General features: G+C 41.1%; 3 protein-coding genes and 1 long non-coding RNA gene across 8 annotated transcripts; 3 read left to right on the top strand and 1 right to left on the bottom strand.

The window, feature by feature from the left end:
* Window positions 1–950: 950 nt before the first annotated feature.
* Window positions 951–10,572, top strand: LOC115197070 (palmitoyltransferase ZDHHC7). 5 transcript variants are annotated; one of them, XM_029758246.1, is made up of 9 exons: window positions 951–995; window positions 2,176–2,285; window positions 2,435–2,740; window positions 3,062–3,186; window positions 3,459–3,555; window positions 4,037–4,118; window positions 7,718–7,848; window positions 8,065–8,088; window positions 8,495–10,572. In XM_029758246.1, the coding sequence occupies exons 3-9, from the start codon at window positions 2,441–2,443 to the stop codon at window positions 8,672–8,674; spliced, it is 939 nt and encodes a 312-aa protein (XP_029614106.1). In that variant the 5' UTR covers window positions 951–995; window positions 2,176–2,285; window positions 2,435–2,440; the 3' UTR covers window positions 8,675–10,572. The 5 variants fall into 5 exon arrangements, with proteins under 5 accessions (XP_029614106.1, XP_029614109.1, XP_029614107.1 ...); XM_029758249.1 differs by having other exon boundaries at window positions 977–995; window positions 2,180–2,285; XM_029758247.1 differs by lacking the exon at window positions 951–995 and adding an exon at window positions 1,003–1,308 and having other exon boundaries at window positions 2,180–2,285.
* Window positions 10,573–11,057: 485 nt separating this feature from the next.
* On the top strand, window positions 11,058–15,093 carry LOC115197073 (transmembrane emp24 domain-containing protein 6-like). The gene is made up of 4 exons (XM_029758254.1): window positions 11,058–11,431; window positions 11,709–11,835; window positions 11,959–12,122; window positions 14,427–15,093. The coding sequence occupies exons 1-4, from the start codon at window positions 11,210–11,212 to the stop codon at window positions 14,661–14,663; spliced, it is 750 nt and encodes a 249-aa protein (XP_029614114.1). The 5' UTR covers window positions 11,058–11,209; the 3' UTR covers window positions 14,664–15,093.
* On the bottom strand, window positions 12,831–14,420 carry LOC115197084 (uncharacterized). Its single transcript, XR_003878958.1, has 3 exons — window positions 14,049–14,420; window positions 13,594–13,646; window positions 12,831–13,182 (listed from the first exon to the last, which is right to left on the bottom strand). It is a non-coding gene; the product is annotated as an uncharacterized LOC115197084 (long non-coding RNA).
* Window positions 15,094–15,390: 297 nt separating the features above from the next.
* On the top strand, window positions 15,391–19,488 carry LOC115197074 (transmembrane emp24 domain-containing protein 6). Its single transcript, XM_029758255.1, has 4 exons — window positions 15,391–15,640; window positions 16,393–16,519; window positions 16,611–16,765; window positions 17,191–19,488. The coding sequence occupies exons 1-4, from the start codon at window positions 15,419–15,421 to the stop codon at window positions 17,410–17,412; spliced, it is 726 nt and encodes a 241-aa protein (XP_029614115.1). The 5' UTR covers window positions 15,391–15,418; the 3' UTR covers window positions 17,413–19,488.
* The last annotated feature ends 2,202 nt before the right edge of the window (window positions 19,489–21,690 follow it).

The following is a 21,690-nucleotide window of genomic DNA, read 5'->3' as shown; positions in this document are numbered from 1 at the left end:
TAATTTCAAGTTCCACCCATTGATGCTCGCCATTGGTCCGTGGTCATTGCTTTCGCGTCAGGGACAACAGTTGTTGACAACTGTATCATTGTAGCTACGCCTAACCCTTTTCCTAACCTTAACCTCATTCTCCTAACCCACCATCCTAATTCACCTAACCTGCAACATGAATTATCCTAACCTGCCACATTCATTATCCTACAAAAATCATCAGAGAAACCATCACTCTCAAAACATCGGAACTGACCAATGGCAAGCACCAATGGATGTTTCCTAATACCAAGGAACGACCACATCAAGAAATGCCCCGAATTGCGGTCTGTAATTATGCCATATTGCATTAGTTTGGGATGACACTAATTTGGGAAAACAATAACTAGCACATTTCAGACAGGAAATGCCACATATTTGTTTAACAATTTATAAGAAGATTAGGCTACAATACATGCAGTACATTAATCTTGTCCTTCGAGCTAGCTCACTGCCAGAGCATACATCATGTAAGATAATAATAATTACAGTCAGTGAACAATGTATGCTATACAAATGCCCCTGACCGAAACAAAAGCAGATCCCAAGCAGGTTTCGACACACAATCAGATTCAGTGAAAATGGGTCTACTGACTAGAAAAATACTAGAAAATACATACACAGAGTCAATGTATTGGCCTAAAACTGAATTTTACACACAATATTATCACTTCATGTTTTTAGAACTAGGTTTCCATAACCAAGGAATGATTGAATTAAAGTCCCACATGTTGTAATTAAATGATGTGAATATATGTTCAAACTATTTCAGGGCCTGTTTCAAAACGTGTTATTGCTTTATGCATTCTCACATTCTTACAGGAATGATCCTCCAAAATGTCAAATGTTCTTTATTCAATATTTTATGGCACCTTGTTTAGTACTGCCTGGGACCCCACCACATGCAGTGACATAGGTAACATAAATATGGGAGGGGCCCAGTGGCTAAACCCTACAGTACACAGGTAGGTTTACCGAGTAGTCTCTTTACATAATTTTTGTAACTTCAAAAAGCAAATGTTTGCCTGTTGTACAAAAACTTCTGATTTAATAAACTAAATAAGTAGCTAAATGATTAAAACATGTTTTTTTAAGTATACAAATCTGATCATAACAAAATTGGACAGTTCTCGATATATTCTCCCATACCGGAAATGCACCTTCCCAAACATTGTTGTGTAGCTAGCGTTAGCCTAGCTACTTGCCTTGAGTGGGGCTCTGTCATGAATGAAATTGAAGCATTATTCCATGAGAAGGAAACTTGTAAACTGTCTGAGGGTAAGCATTTAGTTAATATTTAACGTTAATAATGCTAGCGCAAATACCTACAGCTGCTCACTAATGTTAGACAGTTGTAAATGTTAGCCGACAGCTGGCTAGAAGTGCTAACGTTACCTAGCTAACGTTTATCAGTCAAATAGATAAGTTTGACAACACTAGCTTACTACTGTCGGATGTCAAGCCTTTGTTTCTTAAGTAGTTCAATGAACTTTGCTACTGCACAACCTATTGACATCAACCACCACGGAGGGCTAGCAATGCTAATAGCAAGCTAGCTGTATTTTTATGTGTTTACGACTTCGTTAGCTAGCAAGCTGCATAATGCCATATTCTCAAAGGTCTTTGTTTAAAAGGGATGTGCAAATGGTATTCCATCTGCTGTGCACACAACATTGTTACTGGATCAGATGTTGACCTCTGATTTATAGATGGATTGTTGAACTGTCACCGTAATCATTACACAAAACAGTTACCAAACGAAATAAAATGTCCGTTTCTATTGGACAGGTTCCGCAAACAGGCTGGTACCTACCTGCATCTGTCTAATAGAAACGCTAGTTTTGCAATTGTTTGGAGAAATCATTACAAATGGAAACGCAATCGAGAGTTTATATTGGATAAATTCAGGGGTGTATTCATTCCGCTTAAACAGAAGCAAGCGAAACGGGGAGGGTCCTACCTGAATGTGTCCAATATAAACTCTATCTTTGCTGTTTGCTTCCGTATGGTTCTTAAACGGTCAACAGTTTCTGTATTGAATAGACCCTAGTTAGGGCACTCCCCTTTCGATCCATTTTCTCTGTTTGCTTCCTTTTGATTCTTAAACTGTAAATGGTTTCTGTAATGAATACACCCCTGTTACAGCAAGGCTGTTTCACTTTAAACTATGTGGCCTGAGAAGTCAGGCCCTGGATGCTCTCATCAGTAGTGCTGAAGATTGGACACAATGGCACTCTAAAGGACACTAACAAAAAGTGAGTACAAAGTACGCCTAATTAGTCAACGGGCACGAAGTAGGGCTTAATAGCCTATGTCCACAATTAGACCAAAGCATTTTATTTGAACAAATACTATATTTTTCTTTCTGTGCTTTCATATCCCCTTTTTCTGTCTCTCCCTCCAGGGCAGCATGTCTTCAGGTCATCGGCTGCGAGATGTAGAGCAACAGCACCCCCTGCTGGACAGGGAGGAGGCTGCAGCGGGTTCCGCAGTAGGGGAGGCGGAACGGGTGTGGTTCATCCAGGACGGCTGTGGCATGGTCTGTGCCTTCATCACCTGGTTCCTCGTGCTCTACGCCGACTTTGTGGTCACCTTTGTCATGCTGCTGCCCTCCAAGAGCTTCTGGTACGCTGTGGTCAACGGCGTGGTCTTCAACTGCCTGGCCGTGCTGGCACTCAGCTCGCACCTGCGCACCATGCTCACCGACCCGGTGAGTGAACTGACCACTGCAGGGCCGCGCTCATTAGGGCCCACCGTAACAAAGAAGCGAGGATGCATTGTAATGTTGGGTGACTTGAAGCGAGTGACTTTGAATGGAGGGCAAGACGGACCATACAAGCAGTAAAATAAACAGTCAGAAAGAATGTCATATGAGAGCACTGATGCTCATGGGCACATTATAGGAACCATGTGTTGTCCTATTAGCAATGAAAGAACTGACTTACGAGGAGTTTCCTTGAAGTTTTGAAGGAGTCTGTCCAAACATGTCAGTCTGCCTGTGTCCATTCTGTCCATCCTTGTCTGTTTTTAGGGAGCTGTGCCCAAAGGCAACGCCACCACGAAATACATGGAGAGCCTGAAGCTGAAACCAGGAGAAGTCATCTATAAGTGTCCCAAATGCTGCAGCATCAAACCTGAGAGAGCCCACCACTGCAGGTGAGAAAGAAATGTGTTGTGTCCTTTCTGTATTATGCTTTATGGTATCTAGGGCCAGTTTTTTTTTTCCTGGTCGAGTAACTAGGCAAAATTCTCTATTTAGGCCAATATACCGGGTCCTGTTCATTAGTCCACGCCGTAGTAAAACTTTTGCAATGGAAAACAAAAAGGAACATTTCATATTGGAGCAGTCCAAGTAGTCCCTGTCAGTTTCAGTAAATTTTCTTCCGTTTGGTGCCTAATGACCATGGTTTTGTTTCCTTCTCCTGTAGTATTTGTAAGCGCTGCATCCGTAAGATGGATCACCACTGTCCATGGGTAAACAACTGTGTCGGAGAGAACAACCAGCGCTTCTTTGTCCTCTTCACTGTGAGTTCCATCTCAGATCCACATTGTTTAAGTCCAGGTGCACAATGGAAATGGCGAAATGCATTTCTAGTACATCAGTCAATTAATCAACTAATTATTAACAAAATTATGACTTTCCTTTTTTTTGCGACTGACATCGCTATTGTGTAGTTTTGCATGGAAACAATGGGTTTGACAAAAAAAAAAATGTCATCTTTATTTGTGGCATCTTCTCACCTTGCATATAATAAAAGCCCGTAAACCAACCAGTCCCTGTTAACTGATTGCTACAAGGAAACATTGGTGCTGCTGTGCTTTTTAACTCTCGCCAGATAGGAGAAATCCAATTTGTTATAAGGATAGGCTGTGATCATATAGGCTGTGGTCGTCAGGTGTCTTTTTGTGTCTTTATGCCTATGGCTATTGTCAATGCACAATGAATTGAAAATGAATGTTTTACCATCAATACTACAGTTAAGTCATAATTCCTACTTTTTTTCAGATGTATATAGCGATGATCTCCACCCACGCTCTCACCCTGAGTGGGTACCAGTTCGTAACATGTGTCAAAGTCCAGTGGAGTGGTGAGTGTCATTATATGAGTCGTTGTCTAAATATACTGTTCCTTTTAAATACAACTACATTGACTTCAATGTAGTTGTATCGCGCTCTAGCGACTCCTTGTGGCGGGGACATTGGGGCAGCTGGCTTCCGCATTAAGCGGGCGGGTGTTAAGAAGCGTTGCATGACTCGACCTTCTCATCTCCTGAGCCCGTTGGGGAGTTCCAGCGATGAGAGAAGTTTGTAATTAAAATATTTAAAATAATTATCAAACAATAAGTTGCATTGACTCACTCTGTGTGCAATAATAGGGTTTAACGTGATTTTTGAATGACTACTTCATCTCTGTATACCACACACACAATTATATGTAAGGTCCCTCAGTTGAGTAGTGAATTTCAAGCACAGATTCAACCACAAAGAACAGGGAGCCTTTCCAATGCTTCGCAAAGAAGGGCAACATAAAAAGCACACACTGAATATCCCTTTGAGCATGGTGAAGTTACTAATTAGGCTTTGGATGTTGTATCAACACACCTAGTCACTACAAAGATACAGGCGTCCTTCCTAACTGAGTTGCCGGAGAGGAAGGAAATTTCAACATCACCGAAGGTGATTTTAAAACAGAATTTATTGGCTGTGATAGGAGAAAACTGAGGATGGCTCAACAACATTGTAGTGACTTCACCATACTAACCTCATTGACAGAGTGAAAAGAAGGAAGCCTGTACAGAATAAAAATATTACAAAACATGCATCCTGTTTGCAACAAGGCACTAAAGTAATATGGCAAAAAATGTGGCGAAGAAATTCACTTTTTGTCCTAAATACAAGCGTTAAGTTCGGGGAAAGTCCAACACATCAAAGAGGAGCGCACACTATATTTTCAAGCATGGTGGTGGCTGCATCATGTTATGGGTATGCTTGTCATCGGCAAGTACTGTGAAGTTTTTTTTTCAGGATAAAAAGAATCAGAATGGAGCTAAGCACAGGCAAAATCCTAGAGGAAAACCTGGTTCAGTCTGATTTACACCAGAAACTGGGAGACCAGTTAAACTTTCCGCAAGACAACCTAAAACGCAAGGCTAAATTTACACTGGAGTTTCTTACCAAGACAAGGAATGTTCCTGAGAGGCCTAGTTACAGTTTTGACTTAATTCTACTTGACAATCTATGGCAAGACTTGAAAATGGCTGTCTAGCAATGTACAAACAGCCAACTTTACAGAGTTTGAATAATTTTTAAAAGAATCATGGGCAAGTATTGCACAATCCAGGTGTGCAAAGCTCTTAAGCCTTGTTCACACTGCAGGCCTTAATGCTCAAATCAGTTTTGTTTATCAAATCTGTTTTGGAATACTGACTGTCCAAACAGCAAGTTACAAATGACAATAAGATTTGTGTGTGTTCAGACAGCAGTCATTTGCTGACATGGCTATGCTAGTTTTCATACTAAAGATGCGTACTATTGTTTGTACAGATGAACGTGGCATTTGGAAATTGCTCCCAAGGATGAGCCAGACTTTTGGAGGTCTACAACTTCCAACTTCAACTGTATTCATGTATGTATGTACAGTTGAAGTCGGAAGTTTACATACACTTAGGTTGGAGTCATTAAAACTCCAACTCCAAAAATGTCTTGTTAACAAACTATGGTTTTGGCAAGTGGGTTAGGACATCTACTTTGTGCATGAGACAGGTATTTTTCCAACAATTGTTTACAGACAGATTATTTCACTTATAATTCACTGTATCACAATTCCAGTGGGTCAGAAGTTTACATACACTAAGTTGACTGTGCCTTTAAACAGCTTGGAAAATTCCAGAAAATGATGTCATGGCTTTAGAAGCTTCTGATAGGCTAATTGTCATCATTTGAGTCAATTGGAGATGTACCTGTGGATGTATTTCAAGGCCTACCTTCAAACTCAGTGCCTCTTTGCTTGACATCATGGGAAAATCGAAAGAAATCAGCCAAGACCTTAGGAAAAGAAATTGTAGACCTCCACAAGTGTGGTTCATCCTTGGGTGCAATTTCCAAATGCCTGAAGGTACCACATTCATCTGTACAAACAATAGTACGCAAGTATAAACACCATGGGACCACGCAGCCGTCATACCGCTCAGGAAGAAGACGCGTTCTGTCTCCTAGAGAACAACAGCAAAGGACCTTGTGAAGTTTCTAGAGGAAACAGGTACAAAAGTATCTATATCCACAGTAAAATGAACCCTATATCGACATAACCTGAAGGCCGCTCAGCAAGGAAGAAGCCACTGCTCCAAAACCGCCATAAAAAAGCCAGACTATGGTTTGCAGCTGCACATGGGGACAAAGATTATACTTTTTGGAGAAATGTCCTCTAGTCTGATGAAACAAAAATAGAACTGTTTGGCCATAATGACCATCGTTTATGTTTGGAGGAAAAAGGGGGAGGCTTGCAAGCCGAAAAACACCATCCCAACCATGAAGCATGAGGGTGGCAGCATCATGTTGTGGGGGTGCTTTGCTGCAGGAGGGTCTGGTGCACTTCACAAAATAGATGGCATCATGTGGAATTGAAAATGATGTGGATATATTGACGCGACATTTCAAGACATCAGTCAGGAAGTTAAAGCTTGGTCGCAAATGGGTATTCCAAATGGACAATGACCCCAAGAATACTTCCACAGTTGTGGCAAAATGGCTTAAGGACAACAAAGTCAAGGTATTGGAGTGGCCATCACAAAGCCCTGACCTCAATCCTATTGAAAATTTGTGGGCAGAACTGAAAAAGCGTGTGCGAGCAAGGAGGCCTACAAACCTGACTCAGTTACACTAACTCTGTCAGGAGGAATGGCCCAAAATTCACCCAACTTATTGTGGGAAGCTTGTGGAAGGCTACCCAAAACGTTTGACCCAAGTTAAACAATTTGAAGGCAATGCTACCAAATACTAATTGAGTGTATGTAAACTTCTGACCCACTGGGAATATGAAAGAAATTAAAGCTGAAATAAATCATTCTCTCTAGTATTATTCTGACATTTCACATTCTTAAAATATAGTGGTGATCCTAACTGACCTAAGACAGGGCATTTTTACTAGGATTAAATGTCAGGATTTGTGAAAAACAGAGTTTAAATGTATTTGGCCAAGGTGTATGTAAACTTCCAACTTCAACTGTATGTCTAACTTTTTTTTATTTTTTATGTAATAATATATATACATCGTATTTTGTGTAGATCGTTGACAAAAAAAATTCAATTTCATCCATTTTAATCCCACTTTGTAACAGAATAAAATGTGAAGAAATCCAAGGGGCTGAATATTTATGATCAGCATTGTAAGGTTGTTTGACTCAATTGTTTGTAAACAAAGTCTTTGTTCATAAAATGTTACAGCTTTAAAATATGCTTAAAATGACCATTTTAATTTGGTGGACTATCATTCTTTGCATCCATAGCTCCATCTATGAATTTGATAGGGGTTATTTTTCCTTTTGCCCCCACCCCTCAGCTTTATCGCAAACCAAGTGGCGGGGCAGCCGTTTTGTTGATTTTCAAATTCAGGGTCGCAGCTTCAAATATAACTACATTGAGGTCAGTGTTGATGTCATTATGCTGGATGATGTTTCTGCCCCTCCAGAGTGCAGTGACTTTTCCCCTCCGGTGACGGTGATGCTGATGATCTTCCTCTGCCTTGAGGGCCTCCTCTTCCTCAGCTTCACAGCTATCATGTTTGGCACTCAGGTCCACTCCATCTGCAACGATGAGACAGTGAGGAGATTAACAGTATATGCCACTTAGCAGACATTTTTTTAAATATTTTTTATCCTAAGTAAGTTTCTGCACGGTGATTGCATACATTTTGAATTTGTGTTATGTGATTTATTGTGGGAATTGAACACACAACCTTTAGATATACAATGTAGATTAGATAGAGTATTGTGCATGATTTAAGAATTGTTTCCATGTTACACATTACATTCTCAGGTCCACTCCATCTGCAACAAGACGGTGAGGAGCCAAACTACATAGACAAACCATAGATAGACATGCAGGGCTTATTCAGTAGGGCAAAGGCATTACAGAACGCCATTCTACATTGACCATTTCTATCAACAATAAGATTCTGCCCCTCTGAACAAGCACATGGCCATGGTAGTGAAGTCTCATTTGTCAATAGAATCAGGAGGGAAATGGGGCCTATTTACAAATGAGACATCAGCCTCCTTCAGAAAATTGTTAATAATTTAAGAAAGAAGAAACTTAGTGATGTTGATGAGACTCGTGACCTATGACAGGCTAATTTACCATTGTGGTTATTTGACCATTAGCTCAACTTTTATTGAATTCTCACCTTTTGTTGCCGTTTACCCCTCTGTGTGTGTGTGTGTGTGTGTGTGTGTGCGCGTGTTACTAGGAGATTGAGCGTCTGAAGAATGAGAAGCCCACGTGGGAGAGGCAAGTTCGCTGGGAGGGCATGAGGAGCGTGTTTGGGGGCCAGCCGTCCCTGCTGTGGATCAACCCGTTTGCCGGTCTCCGACTGCGTCGGCTACTCACTACTAGCTCCCGGAAAGCCGGCGCCGAGTTCTCAGTCTGACCTCTCACATTATGAGCAGCTTCGTACAGGAACTGTCTGGAACAATCTTTGGAACCGGTCTCTGACACCAGGGTCCTGTTCATTTAGGCATCAAACAGAAGAAAACGGACTGAAACAGGAAAGGGCCTATGCAGACTTGTCCAATAAGAAACGTACATTTTTGTTTTATTTTGCTAAATATTTTCCATTGCGTGCCCTAATGAACACGACCCAGCTATCAGGAAGACTCAAGTTCTATACAACCGCGTGGACAATGGTGCTTCTGACCATCACGTCTACAAGTAGCTGACATGGAGCAGGAATCAAAAGATCAAGAGACCCATTGAAACCTGTTTTAAAGATCAAATGAAAGTGCGCTATAGTCCTAAAACAGACTGAAACACAACATACTACACAGTAAACATTTACTAAATTGCCGCCTAAAGGGAGGATCCACTGTATCTCAGAGGACTGTTCCGTTGTTTAGTTATTGACTTCCTTTTAAAGACACTTGTTGTTTTCTGCTCTTCCTCACTCTGGAAGGGGGGGGTGTGTGTGAGTGAGTAAAGCCTAATTTATACCTCACGTACATACGCAACGCAAGAACTCAATTAGCTACTCAAAATGACAATCTTGTACTTGTATCGAGTTACAAATTGCTGGGCTGCACACGTCTGCGTATTTTGACTACAGAACTATGCAGGGTTGCCATTTTACGTAGCTAATTGGAGATCTTGCATCCATATGTAGGGTATAAATTAGGCTTAAGTGTCCTTGCCTGGCCGTAGATAGCTGCACCTCTGGGAAAAACAATGCGCTGGAATTGGTGTTAACCACTACTATAACCATATCATACTTTTTTATGAAAACAGTATATTGCTGGATATATTGCTGGATATATTGCTGGTGAATCCTGTTGTTTTTGCATACCAAAAAAAGTGTTTACCACTTGTAGGAGTTCGATGAGTTGGGGTGGGGAAGGAGGCATATGAAATATGAATAATTGATGCCAGCAAGATGGTAGAGAACTACTATAATCAGCAGTTTGAATTCTGCATGAGGCAATCACATCAACTTTTACTAATGTGTCTGACAAATTTGCTGTGAAGTTGACCATTTTTAAAGGCATAGGAACTGGTTATTCATTAGCCGAAAGTTAGCATCGTGGTTATTTGAATAGGAAGTAAGAAGACTATGATAATTTTTTTAACTGTGCTCTAATTTAAAGGTAAACTCAGTGTTGCACGAAGTTAACAGCGATTACTGGGCCATTTTCCGCAACAACTAAGAGCGTTGAAGCACGAGGCTAAACTTTTCTGCTGTTTTGGTGCCGTCGTAGCTACCACTTTAGCAGCGTGAAGCACACCCGTGCATATTGGCAGATACTCTGTGAGAGCCAAGTCTTGCATCACACTCATCTCAATGTCTGCGGTGCTGGTCGTGGCAACGTCATAACGCTGAGTCTACCTTTTTCAAATTGTAATTTGTGTGTAATGGACTATATGACTCCAGCAGAGTCAACGGTTATCTCAAACAGTCAAATGCTTACATGGTACTGTATGGTATTTACTTTTATCAAGTCTAAATACAGTACTTTACACAACCTTATGAGCTTTCACACAAAAGTATGTGCATGTGCTTCCCTCAAGTATTCCATGCTATACACTCCTATGTTATACTCTCGTATGTATACAGGGGAAGTTCCTATCATACTGATCTTAAAATAATTCTGATTAACCATTTATCATTTTTTAATTTGATATTTGATGGACTGGATAATGTAATGTATGAGGACTCCGCTGTTTTTAAATGCTCTTGTTATGAGATTATACAGTATGTTATGTACTTCTGTTTTGAACCCTTTCATGCTAACTTTTACCGGGCTCCCATTTAAATGAACTTCATTTCTACCTCTCAAATCCTGATTTCTTTGTCAATATTACTGACTGTATAGAAGATAGCAGCACTTCAAAAAGCCCACTTGGAACTGGTGAATGATTTGCTGTACACAGAAAGCCGTATGTGAAGCACTGGTTCCAATTCGCTCCCTTCCCCTTCCTGTAGCCCTTTGATGTTGGCAGATCTCTAAGGTGGAAGCAATATAATGGAAGCTTCACCTTTTACACTGCTTATACCTGTCCAGACCCTTCAGATCCGCAAACGCTAAAGGGTCATGGCTGAGGGGAAAGGCTAGGGAGGGAACTGGGACCAGCTTAGTCGACGCCATATGTGAAGGGACCTGTATTTTCTCATACCACACAACTCCAACCATCATAGGGAGTAGGAGGAAGTTGCCCCTAGATGCTGACCTTGGGCCAGTTTTGCACTTCCCCCACTATTGGTTTAGTGTATAAAGGGGGGGGGGGGGGGGGGGGGCAGATCCTAGATCTGTACCTTGGGGAAACTTCACCCCGGAGCCCACCTTTTTAGTGAAGCAGACGTATGGGTTGTAGTTAATCATTTCTTGTCCCACAAGCCACGACACATCCACACTGGCAGACAGTAGCAACCTGCACGTCATTGCTATTAAAACGTATCCTTTCAAGAGGACCAGCCATGTTATGTGGGGTATCCTTAGTTGTGCTCCTGGCTCTATTGGGTTTGGGGGGTCAGGGTTTGGGTGATCCCTTGGCGGGCCCCCATCCGGGCCTACCAGCGGACAAGGACTTGTTCTGGGGAGCGGACCAGTATGACTTTGCTGTCGTGCTGCGTGCCTCCGGACTGGAGTGCTTCTGGCACTTTGCACATCAAGGGGAGCGCTTCTACTTGACTTTTATGGTAAGACGTTATTCTAGTTTAGTAGTACAATAACAGGATATATTTTTATTGTGCAACATATTTATCTTGTAAAGTTATGCCTACTAATTACTGCCTGGCTTGGCCTGAACGTTTTATTAAAAGGCTTAAAATGTAGAATATTCAGATAAAAAGTCAATCTGTTCAGGGCTTACTCCGTTGTCATTTACTGAGGCGGTCTACAGAGCCCCCAACATATGGTTCGCAGCACATGGTCGTCCTATAAGACAGTGAACGAGATCCATCTGTCTGCGTTTAGGTCCAGTGGGTCACTGGTGTTGGCAACGACAGACACTTATCCGTCACTGTCAACTCTCCTAAAGGCTTGCTGTTGTCCAAAATTGACGAAGCTACGGGTCAAATCAACTTTGTTGCCGAGGAGACCGGTACATTGTTCCTCCTTTTGAACGTGCACACACACACACACACGAGGCGCATGACAGAAAATGTAGTACACCATTTGAAATGTGGTGGAAGTATGTAACTTTTATTTTTATTTTGAATTCTAGGTTTCTATCAAATGTGCTTCAGCAACTTCCACAACCGATTTGGCAGCATGCAGGTCTTCCTCAACTTTGGAGTGTACTACGACGGTTCTGATGACCAACAGAAACAGAAGGAGGAGAAGAAGAAAGTCCAAAAAGACCTGAACAACACTCTGTCCACCATAGAGGTAATGCTCTATTTGGGGTTTGACTGCATGTACGATCCAATATGTTACGATAACTTTTGTCCATTTACATGGAAATGAATGAGGTCAGTGTACACATGCAATAAAATCTTATTGTCCGATATCACGTATCATATATTGCGAGGTTTAAAGAAGAGCATGGGGAGCTCTGCCTAACATGCAGGTTCTTAAAGTGATGCTCCAGAACTTTGTAATCATTTCAGCCAGTAGTTTTGAAAGTGGTGCTCACGAGCCAAAACAGGTCCCCGTTTTTTGTGTACTACATAATCCAATTCGTACAATATGTTACAAATGCTGTGCTTAAAAGTTTGGGTTAAGTGGCAAAATCAGGGTCAGCAACAACTTGCAAGTTTACACATTGTATTTTCTCCTTCTCCACCAACCTCAGACTTGTCGCTTTTAAGCCTGGTCAAAGGACAAGGAACACACAGGAGAACGCCATGAACTATACAAACAAAAACCAGGTTTTAGTGCAGGTTCGAGAGAAGCACTACCTGAACATTAATTCAACTTCAAATCAAGATGAATCAAATATATTCTCCCAACTTAGACAGCAACACCTCAAACAAAAAAAGACGGTATTTAAAGAAACAGCCAATGAAATTACAGGATCAATCAAGAAGGCAGATGCATGCATGATAAACAATGGAGGCTAATTGTCACACCTGTGACAAACTTGCCCACAAAAAAAATTACGTTTCCACACATTTTTTTGTAAATATAAATTTAGGGCAATTAAGTACAAAACAATTGGCTGAAGTTCTTACTCAAAATCACATTTAAATCAGTCAGTTTCTTTCAAATGTCCCCTTTTTAAATTCGTTATGGTTCAGTCAGTAACAGGCTCATTCTTCACTCTCTGCCCCTTATGTGATTGGGAGTGCTGCAACACCCCTCCATGTGTTGTCTGAGACCTTGGGTGCATGGCTTTAGCTCCACTTGCTCACTTTTCCTTGGCCCAGCCTCCAGGCCACTCCTCTTACAGACCCGACTCCAGAACACGGTGGCTGCGTTCAGTACGTTTTTACGTTACGGTGCTGTACTGAATAACCGGTTGAAATTGCGATTAGTATACCTGTATAATCATATTGTTGACCTATTATGTGGTCTGAACGTATTGAAGAGGTGTACCATCAGATTTGAATCATTTACACAGATTGACAATAAAGTCTCAGAATTCAAAGATCAGCGCAATATAAGAAATACAGTAACGCTTAAAATTTCACAAATCTTAACATAAACAATTAATCAAATTTACCCCAGAGTTGATATATAAACCAAATACTTTAAGTAATGACTGCTGCATTCCAAGAACCAACCTACAGCACTAGACCAAATTTTACTTGAGTCATCCATCTTGTGGTATTGAGAGAAACATGGTAATGCTTTCACTGATTGTACACAAAGGAAGATATTTCTTACATGATGGTGCTTGCTTTGTTATCCAACTGACCTTGTGTCCTTTGTCATCATTCCTGCTGTTGTTTGGGATGTCAGTTCTTGCAACTGGGGTGGGGGCAGTAATAAATAAGGTAATGGGTCAGGCCATAGGTTAGATTTCAATTATAAAGTCAATCTCAATGTGACATGGATTTAAAAGGAATAGTGCCAAGACTGGTGCAACAAAAATATGATGGAAGAAACTCACCCATGTTTACACCAAACAGATGCGTTTTAACTTTAGTAGTACAGGTACGAAGAATCAGGTTAGCTACCAAGACAATCTTTCCCCGCTAGCTATTGATAGACGAGCTATCTCCTGAATCGTTACCATATCCTGGCCGCATTTACCCGGCAGATTAACTCCCCCAAAAGCTTAAAAACCAAGCTTTTGGGGTTACACATTTTTTTTTGGTAATCATTTTATTTCAGTTTATTAAATAGTTTCCATGATCTGTTGTATCTTACCATAATAACTTGCCCATAGGGCCCCTGTTTAAGCTCTGAGTGGTTGCAAAGGGCGGAGGGAGCAACCAATTCCACCAGCCTGAGGCCTCAACAACCTGTAGGGCGACAACATGCAGTAGACTGCCCAGGGGTTATACAGTTCAATATTATGCCACTCATTGAGTCCCAAACCCTGCCGACTGCTGCTAAATGTGACACCCTGGCCGAGAGGGCTGTGACTAAACTCAGTTCAGTACCATAGATCCGCCTACACCACAAGGCAGGTTGTAGTTCACCACATTACTCAATGAATGTATTCGGCCTATCTCCAGCATTAATCATGTCAGTTGGTGTTAAATAATAAAAACGTTTTAACACTACTCTCCAAACCACTTTTAGGAGACTTCCCATCGCGTGGAGGGCTACGTCTTCCACATGTTTCGACATTACAACTTTGGCCGCATGCGGAAAGGCGCCGACTACTACCTCCTCCTCTCCAACTCTAAATACATCACCTGGTGGTCTGCGGTCCAGAGTGTGGTCATCGTCATGGCGGGCTACCTGCAACTCTTCTTCCTCAAGAGGCTCTTCAACACCAAGCCCACTACAGAAGCACCAGAGAAACCTCGCTGCTGAGTCCATGGATGGTTTTAGTATTCAGTGCCCTCATGCGCCCTGGTTGGGCTGAATTCCATTTTAATTCAGTCAACCAGTAACAACGCCGTCAACAATTAGGGCCGGCAATTCAATCCGATCGCCCCTTTTCGGCTATGCACCTTTTAAAGGCAATGTTCCTGCATTTGTGGAGACCGCATTCACGGTAAATGCTGCATATGTTGGCTCAATCTCTAATGACCTTTTGAATTTCAAGTGCGCTATTACGCGGATCGACCACTGATCGGATAAAAATCCCAGCCTTAAATTCCATTCCATTTGACTGAATTAAAATCGAATTGACCCCGGCCCTGTTGTTAATGTAAGTGTTACTAATGGGATCTGCTCCTTATACATCTATGTTGGAATTGATTAAAGTCTCACGTTTTGACAAATGTCATTCCAGTGCATATATTTGGTGTGGATTTGAGTTTTTTTTGTTTCTGTGTTCTGACTCTGATGTTTAGCAGCACGTTACCGTTGAGCACCTTTTTATTTTACACAATTAGGTCGTGTTCATTAGGGGACAAGCTTAATTATTAACATTACGCAATGGAAAATTAAAATAAGCATTTCTTATTTGGACTGGTCCAGGTAGTTCCTCCCTGTTTTACGCAGTTTTCTTCTGTTTGGTGCCTAATGAACACAACTGTGGTTAATCATTCTCCTGGGCGTGATACAGTATTGTATAGTATAGTCTACCACTCCCAAACAGTATGAGTTTTGTGAGTGTATGAATGCAGACCATGCAAGTTGAGGTGTGGTACTCTGTTCTCGTCATACTCCTTATGGGGCATGGGGGCGGCGGACAAAAGACAGAGCCCCGCTTAGGCCTGAAAGACCACAACCTGTTCCGAGGGTCCGATCGATATGACTTTGCCATCGTGGTGCCAGCCTCGGGGCTAGAGTGCTTTTGGCACTTTGCACACCAGAGTGGGAACTTCTACCTAACCTACATGGTAAGTGCATTTTACAGTTTTCTTTTATTTAACATTTTATTGGGCAAGTCAGTTAAGAACAAATTATTTTTTACAATGACGGCCTACCCCGGCCAAACCCGGACGGCGCTGGGCCGATTGTGCACCGCCCTATGGGACTCCCAATTATGGCCGGTTGTGATACAGCCTGGAATCAAACCAGGGTCTGTTATGACTCCTTTAGCACTAAGATGCAGTGCCATAGACCGTTGATCCACTCGGGAGCCCAAAGTTACATACTGTCTTAACCCAACATCTAGCGACCTCATCAAGAGGTTGGGGGAACAGCTTGTGTTGGGTTGACAATTACAAGGTCCCAAGTTCAAACCCCTTTTCGGGACTACTCCCTGCCTTTGCTAAATGATCTGCGCAGTATTGTGCCAATAAAATGTGCTACAATAATATTGTTTGAAGATGGCTTGTTCCTATACTCTTCATCAACTAAAAGTTATCTTATAATAATACCCCAGTAACTTTATGGAACCTGGCTTGTATTGCATGACCTTGGACTTATCAGCCAGCTAGACATTTTACTCCTTATCTTCTTATCTTTGCTTAGCTTCAACGTAGAACTAAGATAACTGAATGGAAGACTAAAAATACATTTTGTGATAAAATGGTAGCTGTGTGTGTGTTTAACAGTAGCTTTACCAAGATCAAGTAGTGCATAAATAACACTTTATCAAGGGACATCAGGTAATTATGGCTGTGCAATGTTCCATGTGTGTGTGCAGGTCCAGTGGGTGACAGGACTAGCCAGTGACAACCATCTTTACGTGACCGTCATTTCCCCAGAAGGGGCCCTCATGGCCTCAACAGACAACACCATTGGTGAAATCAACTTCCAAACTGAAGTGACCGGTAAAGTCACAGACATCTGTGAACTTTCATTTGTATTATGTTCATAAGTTAATTGTCATGTTGATGAGAATCAACCGTTTGCTATCTCTAGGTTTTTATCAGATGTGCTTGGGGAACTATAAGAACCACTTTGGTGGCGTCCGAGTCTTTCTCAACTTCGGCGTGTACTATGAGGGTGCTGAGGAGATGCAGCGAGAGACAAAGGAAGGAGAAAAAGTCCTCAACAACACTCTGTCCAACATTGAGGTACATGATGTCCCTGCACTAGAGGGTTCTGGACTTTCCCAATTAATCTGAAGGATATTTCTGATGAGTTTGTCTGCACAAAAATATTTACACTACTCGTGTGGTGTCTCCACAGTGCTTGTGTAAACATTCTGTTGTGCAGACAATTACTGAAAAATATAATGCATCATGTTGGTGCTGACATCTTCAGGACAGGAATACCGGTTTACTTAACGGAGGAATAAACACACATGTTCATCATTGGTGTTTTTAACCAGAACGGGGGAAAATGCACTTTATTTATTTTCGCACAAACATTGTGTCCAATGCATTTTACATCAGTTGTACAACCGGAGCGAACACTGAGCCATTATGGCTTATAGTTGATAATGTCAATTTGAACAGATTAGAAAACATGTCATCAATTATGTCTAACCTTTTTCTAGGAGAGTACCAACAAGATACAAGGTCACATTTTACACATGTGGCGGCACTACAACTACGCTCGCATGAGGAGAGGTGCGGACCATTACATTCTCCTCTTCAACTACAACTATGTCACCTGGTGGTCTGCGGTCCAGAGTGTGGTCATCGTCATGGTGGGCTACCTGCAGCTCTTCTTCCTCAAGAGGCTTTTCCACACAGACACCCATAGACCCCACTGTTGATGAATGATGGCTCGTAAAATGTCACTCACTGCTTGTGTTGCTTTGCGGATCGTGTTTGTTCAACGTTAAAGGGATAGTTCATCCAAATTACAAACTTAAATTGCCCAAGTTAGCATGCTTTACATTTCCTGCACAAATCCCCCCCCAAAATAAAATGAGCTAGTATTTCAGACACTATGGGGTGATGAATAGCCATAATATATGTGTGCAAAGTCCATGTTCACAACCTCTTTTCAAGATGGCGGCAGGAGCAATTTAGTATCCAAGACGCATATATAAAAACTGCACTGAAAAAAAGTGGTTGTGTTTATTAAGGTCTTAGGTAACATTAGAATACAGATTTTTTTTTTTAAAGAACACAGCATTTTCATTAGTTTGTTACTGTAGGCAATGGTTAAGCCACCCTGATAGGTATACTGTGATTTGAAGCTAGATCTACTTAGAGTTTTCTAAAGCTATCCAGCTTCAGTCAGCTGGCAATTCCATCTCAGGCTTCATCCTCAGGCTTGAAACGGCGTGTGAGTGTCTCACGGGGCTAAGTCGACGAACTGTTCATATTGAGACAATGCTGAAACATCAATAAATGCGGGGTGCCACATTTTCATTTGTGCCGAAATCAAAAATCGATGAAAAGTTATCTTGTAAATTCAGCAGCCTGTGGTGTGAAATATGCTTGTTGAATTGGCATCTTTAGTTTATTACTTATCGTTAATGGCTTCTTTGGTGTGATATCTCGTACTGCTAGTGAAGTTACTAGCTAGCAAGTTAGCATAAACTAGCGCTACTAGACTAGTCATTGTCTAAACACCCTCATTAACACAAAGGGGTACCTAGCCCCCAGAGAGGAGGGGGGTTGCCCCCAACACACTCATCCAACATATTACTACTTTACTCAAAAATGAACTGCGTTTTTCTCTAAACAAGTGGATTATTTTTCTTATATTCCCTACGTGTATATTTAAATGACAATTATTGATCTAACTTCATTGGAATATATCTACAACATTTTTCAGTAGTAAATGAGCACTCAGCATGTGAGACCAAAACATTGACAGCAAGGAGGAAAGCAGCAACACATACCGGCTATAACTTGAATTGAAAGTTTTATTTTGCCTCAAATTCCCGCCGTAGAAGAGACAGTCCATATTCTGCTCCCCAGTCTCTTTTCATCTGTTTATGCACATAATAATGTACACGCATTTTCTTCCTCCGACAACTGAAAAACGCAGGGCAGGATCAACTAGGGAATAATCGCGTAATGTGAGCGCCCACGTCCTGGGGTTGAGAATGGACGGAATTAAAGATTTGTGACAAGGAAATCAGGAAATGTGAGCACGTCAAAATTGTTACGATTGTGTAATGTATGACCAGCATAAGTAGCTTTAGGAATAGGGTTATCTACCCCTGCTGTGGGCTATATGCAAAACAACAAAAAACGCAACAATTCAAGAGTTGAATCCATCAAAATGTCATTTTGTAAAGAAACATTTCAGAGGAACAGAATAGCCTATTTTAAGTTGTGTTACTAAGCTTTGCTAGCCTGAACAATGCTGCTGCGAGTGATCACATGGACGCATGGAACAGCGGTTATTCTTGGAAAAAAAGTGATATTTTGAAAAAGAGCTCACCTCTTGAATTTTTGTTATTTAAAATGTGTTTTAGAAACTACAGAATCTGCCCTTTCTGATACTATATAGAAATCAAAATGTCTTACCTGCATGTGACTGTGGGAGGATTTGGAAAAGTGACTTTTTGGCGCTCTGTTTCCTTGCCTCTGTCAATTCGAAGCTGTGCCCGTCTCTTCATGTACAAATTGGTCATTGTGACCCATCAGACTATTGTCAATTTAATCTCGTCTTTTGTCTAACTATTATATGTGTAAAATGAATTTCTATATAGTCTCGGTGGAGTTTCGATGGGCCATGACAGGCTGACTGGCAGTGGATGAGGGGCATGGGGAGGAGGGGGTGTCCTCTTAAAACAGTTTATAACAAATTCTGTTTGATATTAATTCACATAATGCTCTCTGCTTCTTAGTTGAGAACCTCCAATAAACTTTCAGTGGTGGAAAAAGTACCTGATTGTCATAGTATAAGTAAAGATACCTTAATAGAAAATGACTCAAGTAAAAGTCACCCAGTAAAATACTACTTGAGTAAAACTCTGAAAGTTTTTGGTTTTAAAATATACTTAAGTATCAAAAGTAAAAGTATAAATAATTTCAAACTCCTTACATTAAGCAAATCAGACGGCAAGTTGTAAGTGTGTGTGTGTGTGTGTGTGTGTATATATTTATTTATTTATTTACGGATTGCCAGGGGCACACTCCAATACTCAGACATAATTTACAAACAAAGCATTTGTATTTAGTGAGTCCACCAGATCAGATGCAATAGGGATGACCAGGGATTTTCTCTTTTAAGTTTGTGAATTGGACAATTTTCTTGTCCTGCTAAGCATTCAAAATGTAACGAGTACTTTTGGGTGTCAAGGAAAATTTATGGAGTAAAAAGTACATACTTTTCTTCAGGAATGTAGTGAAGTAAAATTTGTCAAACATATAAATAATAAAGTACAGATACCCCAAGAAACTACTTAAGTAGTACTTAAATACAAATTCTACCATTTCCCAGAATTTTACTAAAATTATATACGGACATGAAAACAAAGCAGTAGAATGCAGCACATGTCCATTAATTTAAAACATGTTGTATAGCCTATTCAGTGTCATGAGTTAGGTAGATCATATCAACTCTCAAGCTACTCCTGGATGGATATGGGGCTGAGGACAGCGTCTCCTTCACACTGCACATCTTGGGAGAAAGAAAAGTAAACTAATGGGAATAGAATGATCATATAAAGCACATTTTTACATTACCAATGCTTTTGAATGTGCAAAACGAATTCCCTCAAGGGGCAAGTTCTTACGTCAAATTAAATTATGGACAGCACACATCACACAGTTGAGGAGCACAGGGTCAAGTTGCAGTGCCAACTTCCAGTGCAAGTTGTGGGTTAAGTGCCTTGCTTAAGGGCACAATGGTAAGGGTTGTTAGGATATGAGCCCAGCAGCCCTCCACTTGCCAGATCAATTGTGTTGAAGAACCTTTTAATAAAGCTAAAATGTTGAGCCAGTGAATTTGAAAACTCAAGTCATACCTGAGCCAGCATTCTGCTGTTGGAATCTGAAGGCCCCCAGCTGGATTTTAAGCTTGTGGTCCTGGGAGTGAGGCAGGAACTGGAAGCTAGAGCCTGTCAACACAGCATCAACCAGACACCTGAAGAACCAGGCACCATTGGAAAACATTACAGTTCACACAAGGAGAACAATGTGCAGTGCACACTTTCCAATTGGTCCATTAACCCCCTAGAGTTTAAGTGGGTGATATTTTCAAATCTAACATATGGAACTATTTTAAGATACTGTAGCTTAACATGATCGTCTAGCTAACATGTGTCCGGGAAACCAGCCTTTAGATTTAGAAGACTTAAAACAAACATTTAGATTTGAACATGCATAGGCTACCTCCAGCTTCCTGCCGCATCCATGCAGCTCAGACTCAAAGATCAGCCTCTGGGCATCGGCATACTCCCCAGCTGCAGCACAGCCCCCCAGGTAGTCTGATTAATCAGGGTGTAATACAATATTAATTGTTATAGACAGCCTGCTACATTTAGCAAACTTTCCTTACAAGCCAGAATGTTGAATACAAATCACATTTAAACGTACAATAGCTATTGACGGTATTCTCTCGTCAATAGCTATTGAACTAAGCTTGCCATGACAATGAAAATGGTATATTCGGAATCGGGAGAATGGAGAACAGTCAGCACTTGTGTGAATGTTTTTAGTCGGATTTCAAATCTTCTTGCCTGAGTCAGAATATACCATTGTCATGGCATGTTTGGTTCAATAGCTATTGATGAGAGAAAACCGAATATCCAATTTAAAATAAACTTTACCTCAGTGCCAATCCGAACCATATACCTACTGGCTCTCTAAAGGTTGGGTAAACAATACTTTTCTGAGGATATTTTGTCTCAAGCAGCTAAAGGACAAACTGCACAGGCAACCGGTAGAGTACGTTTAAATGTACATTCTGGCTTGTAAGGAACATTTACACAATTTTGCAGGTATTTGTTTCAGGCTGTATATACACTACTATATTTTCCAAAAGTATGTGGACACCTGCTCAAATATCTAATTCCAAAATCATGGGCTTTATTACGGAGTTGGTCCCCCCTACGCTGCTATAACAGCCTCTATTCTTCTGGGAA

The sequence above is a fragment of the Salmo trutta genome, chromosome 7, assembly GCF_901001165.1.
Source record: "Salmo trutta chromosome 7, fSalTru1.1, whole genome shotgun sequence".
Taxonomy (NCBI): domain Eukaryota; kingdom Metazoa; phylum Chordata; class Actinopteri; order Salmoniformes; family Salmonidae; genus Salmo; species Salmo trutta.
The sequence above is the reverse complement of the archived record's forward strand: the minus strand, read 5'-3'. Positions and strand labels throughout refer to the sequence as shown.

Excerpts from the sequence above, each read along its gene's own strand:
- LOC115197070 (XM_029758246.1), top strand. The coding sequence starts at position 2,441 with ATGTCTTCAGGTCATCGGCTGCGAGATGTAGAGCAACAGCACCCCCTG. Across the intron at positions 4,119-7,717 it reads TGTCAAAGTCCAGTGGAGTG|AGTGCAGTGACTTTTCCCCT; the intron begins GTGAGTGTCATT and ends CTGCCCCTCCAG. Across the intron at positions 7,849-8,064 it reads CCATCTGCAACGATGAGACA|GTCCACTCCATCTGCAACAA; the intron begins GTGAGGAGATTA and ends TTACATTCTCAG.
- LOC115197073 (XM_029758254.1), top strand. The coding sequence starts at position 11,210 with ATGTTATGTGGGGTATCCTTAGTTGTGCTCCTGGCTCTATTGGGTTTG. Across the intron at positions 11,432-11,708 it reads GCTTCTACTTGACTTTTATG|GTCCAGTGGGTCACTGGTGT; the intron begins GTAAGACGTTAT and ends GTCTGCGTTTAG. Across the intron at positions 11,836-11,958 it reads CTTTGTTGCCGAGGAGACCG|GTTTCTATCAAATGTGCTTC; the intron begins GTACATTGTTCC and ends TTTGAATTCTAG.
- LOC115197074 (XM_029758255.1), top strand. The coding sequence starts at position 15,419 with ATGCAGACCATGCAAGTTGAGGTGTGGTACTCTGTTCTCGTCATACTC. Across the intron at positions 16,520-16,610 it reads CTTCCAAACTGAAGTGACCG|GTTTTTATCAGATGTGCTTG; the intron begins GTAAAGTCACAG and ends TGCTATCTCTAG. Across the intron at positions 16,766-17,190 it reads ACACTCTGTCCAACATTGAG|GAGAGTACCAACAAGATACA; the intron begins GTACATGATGTC and ends ACCTTTTTCTAG.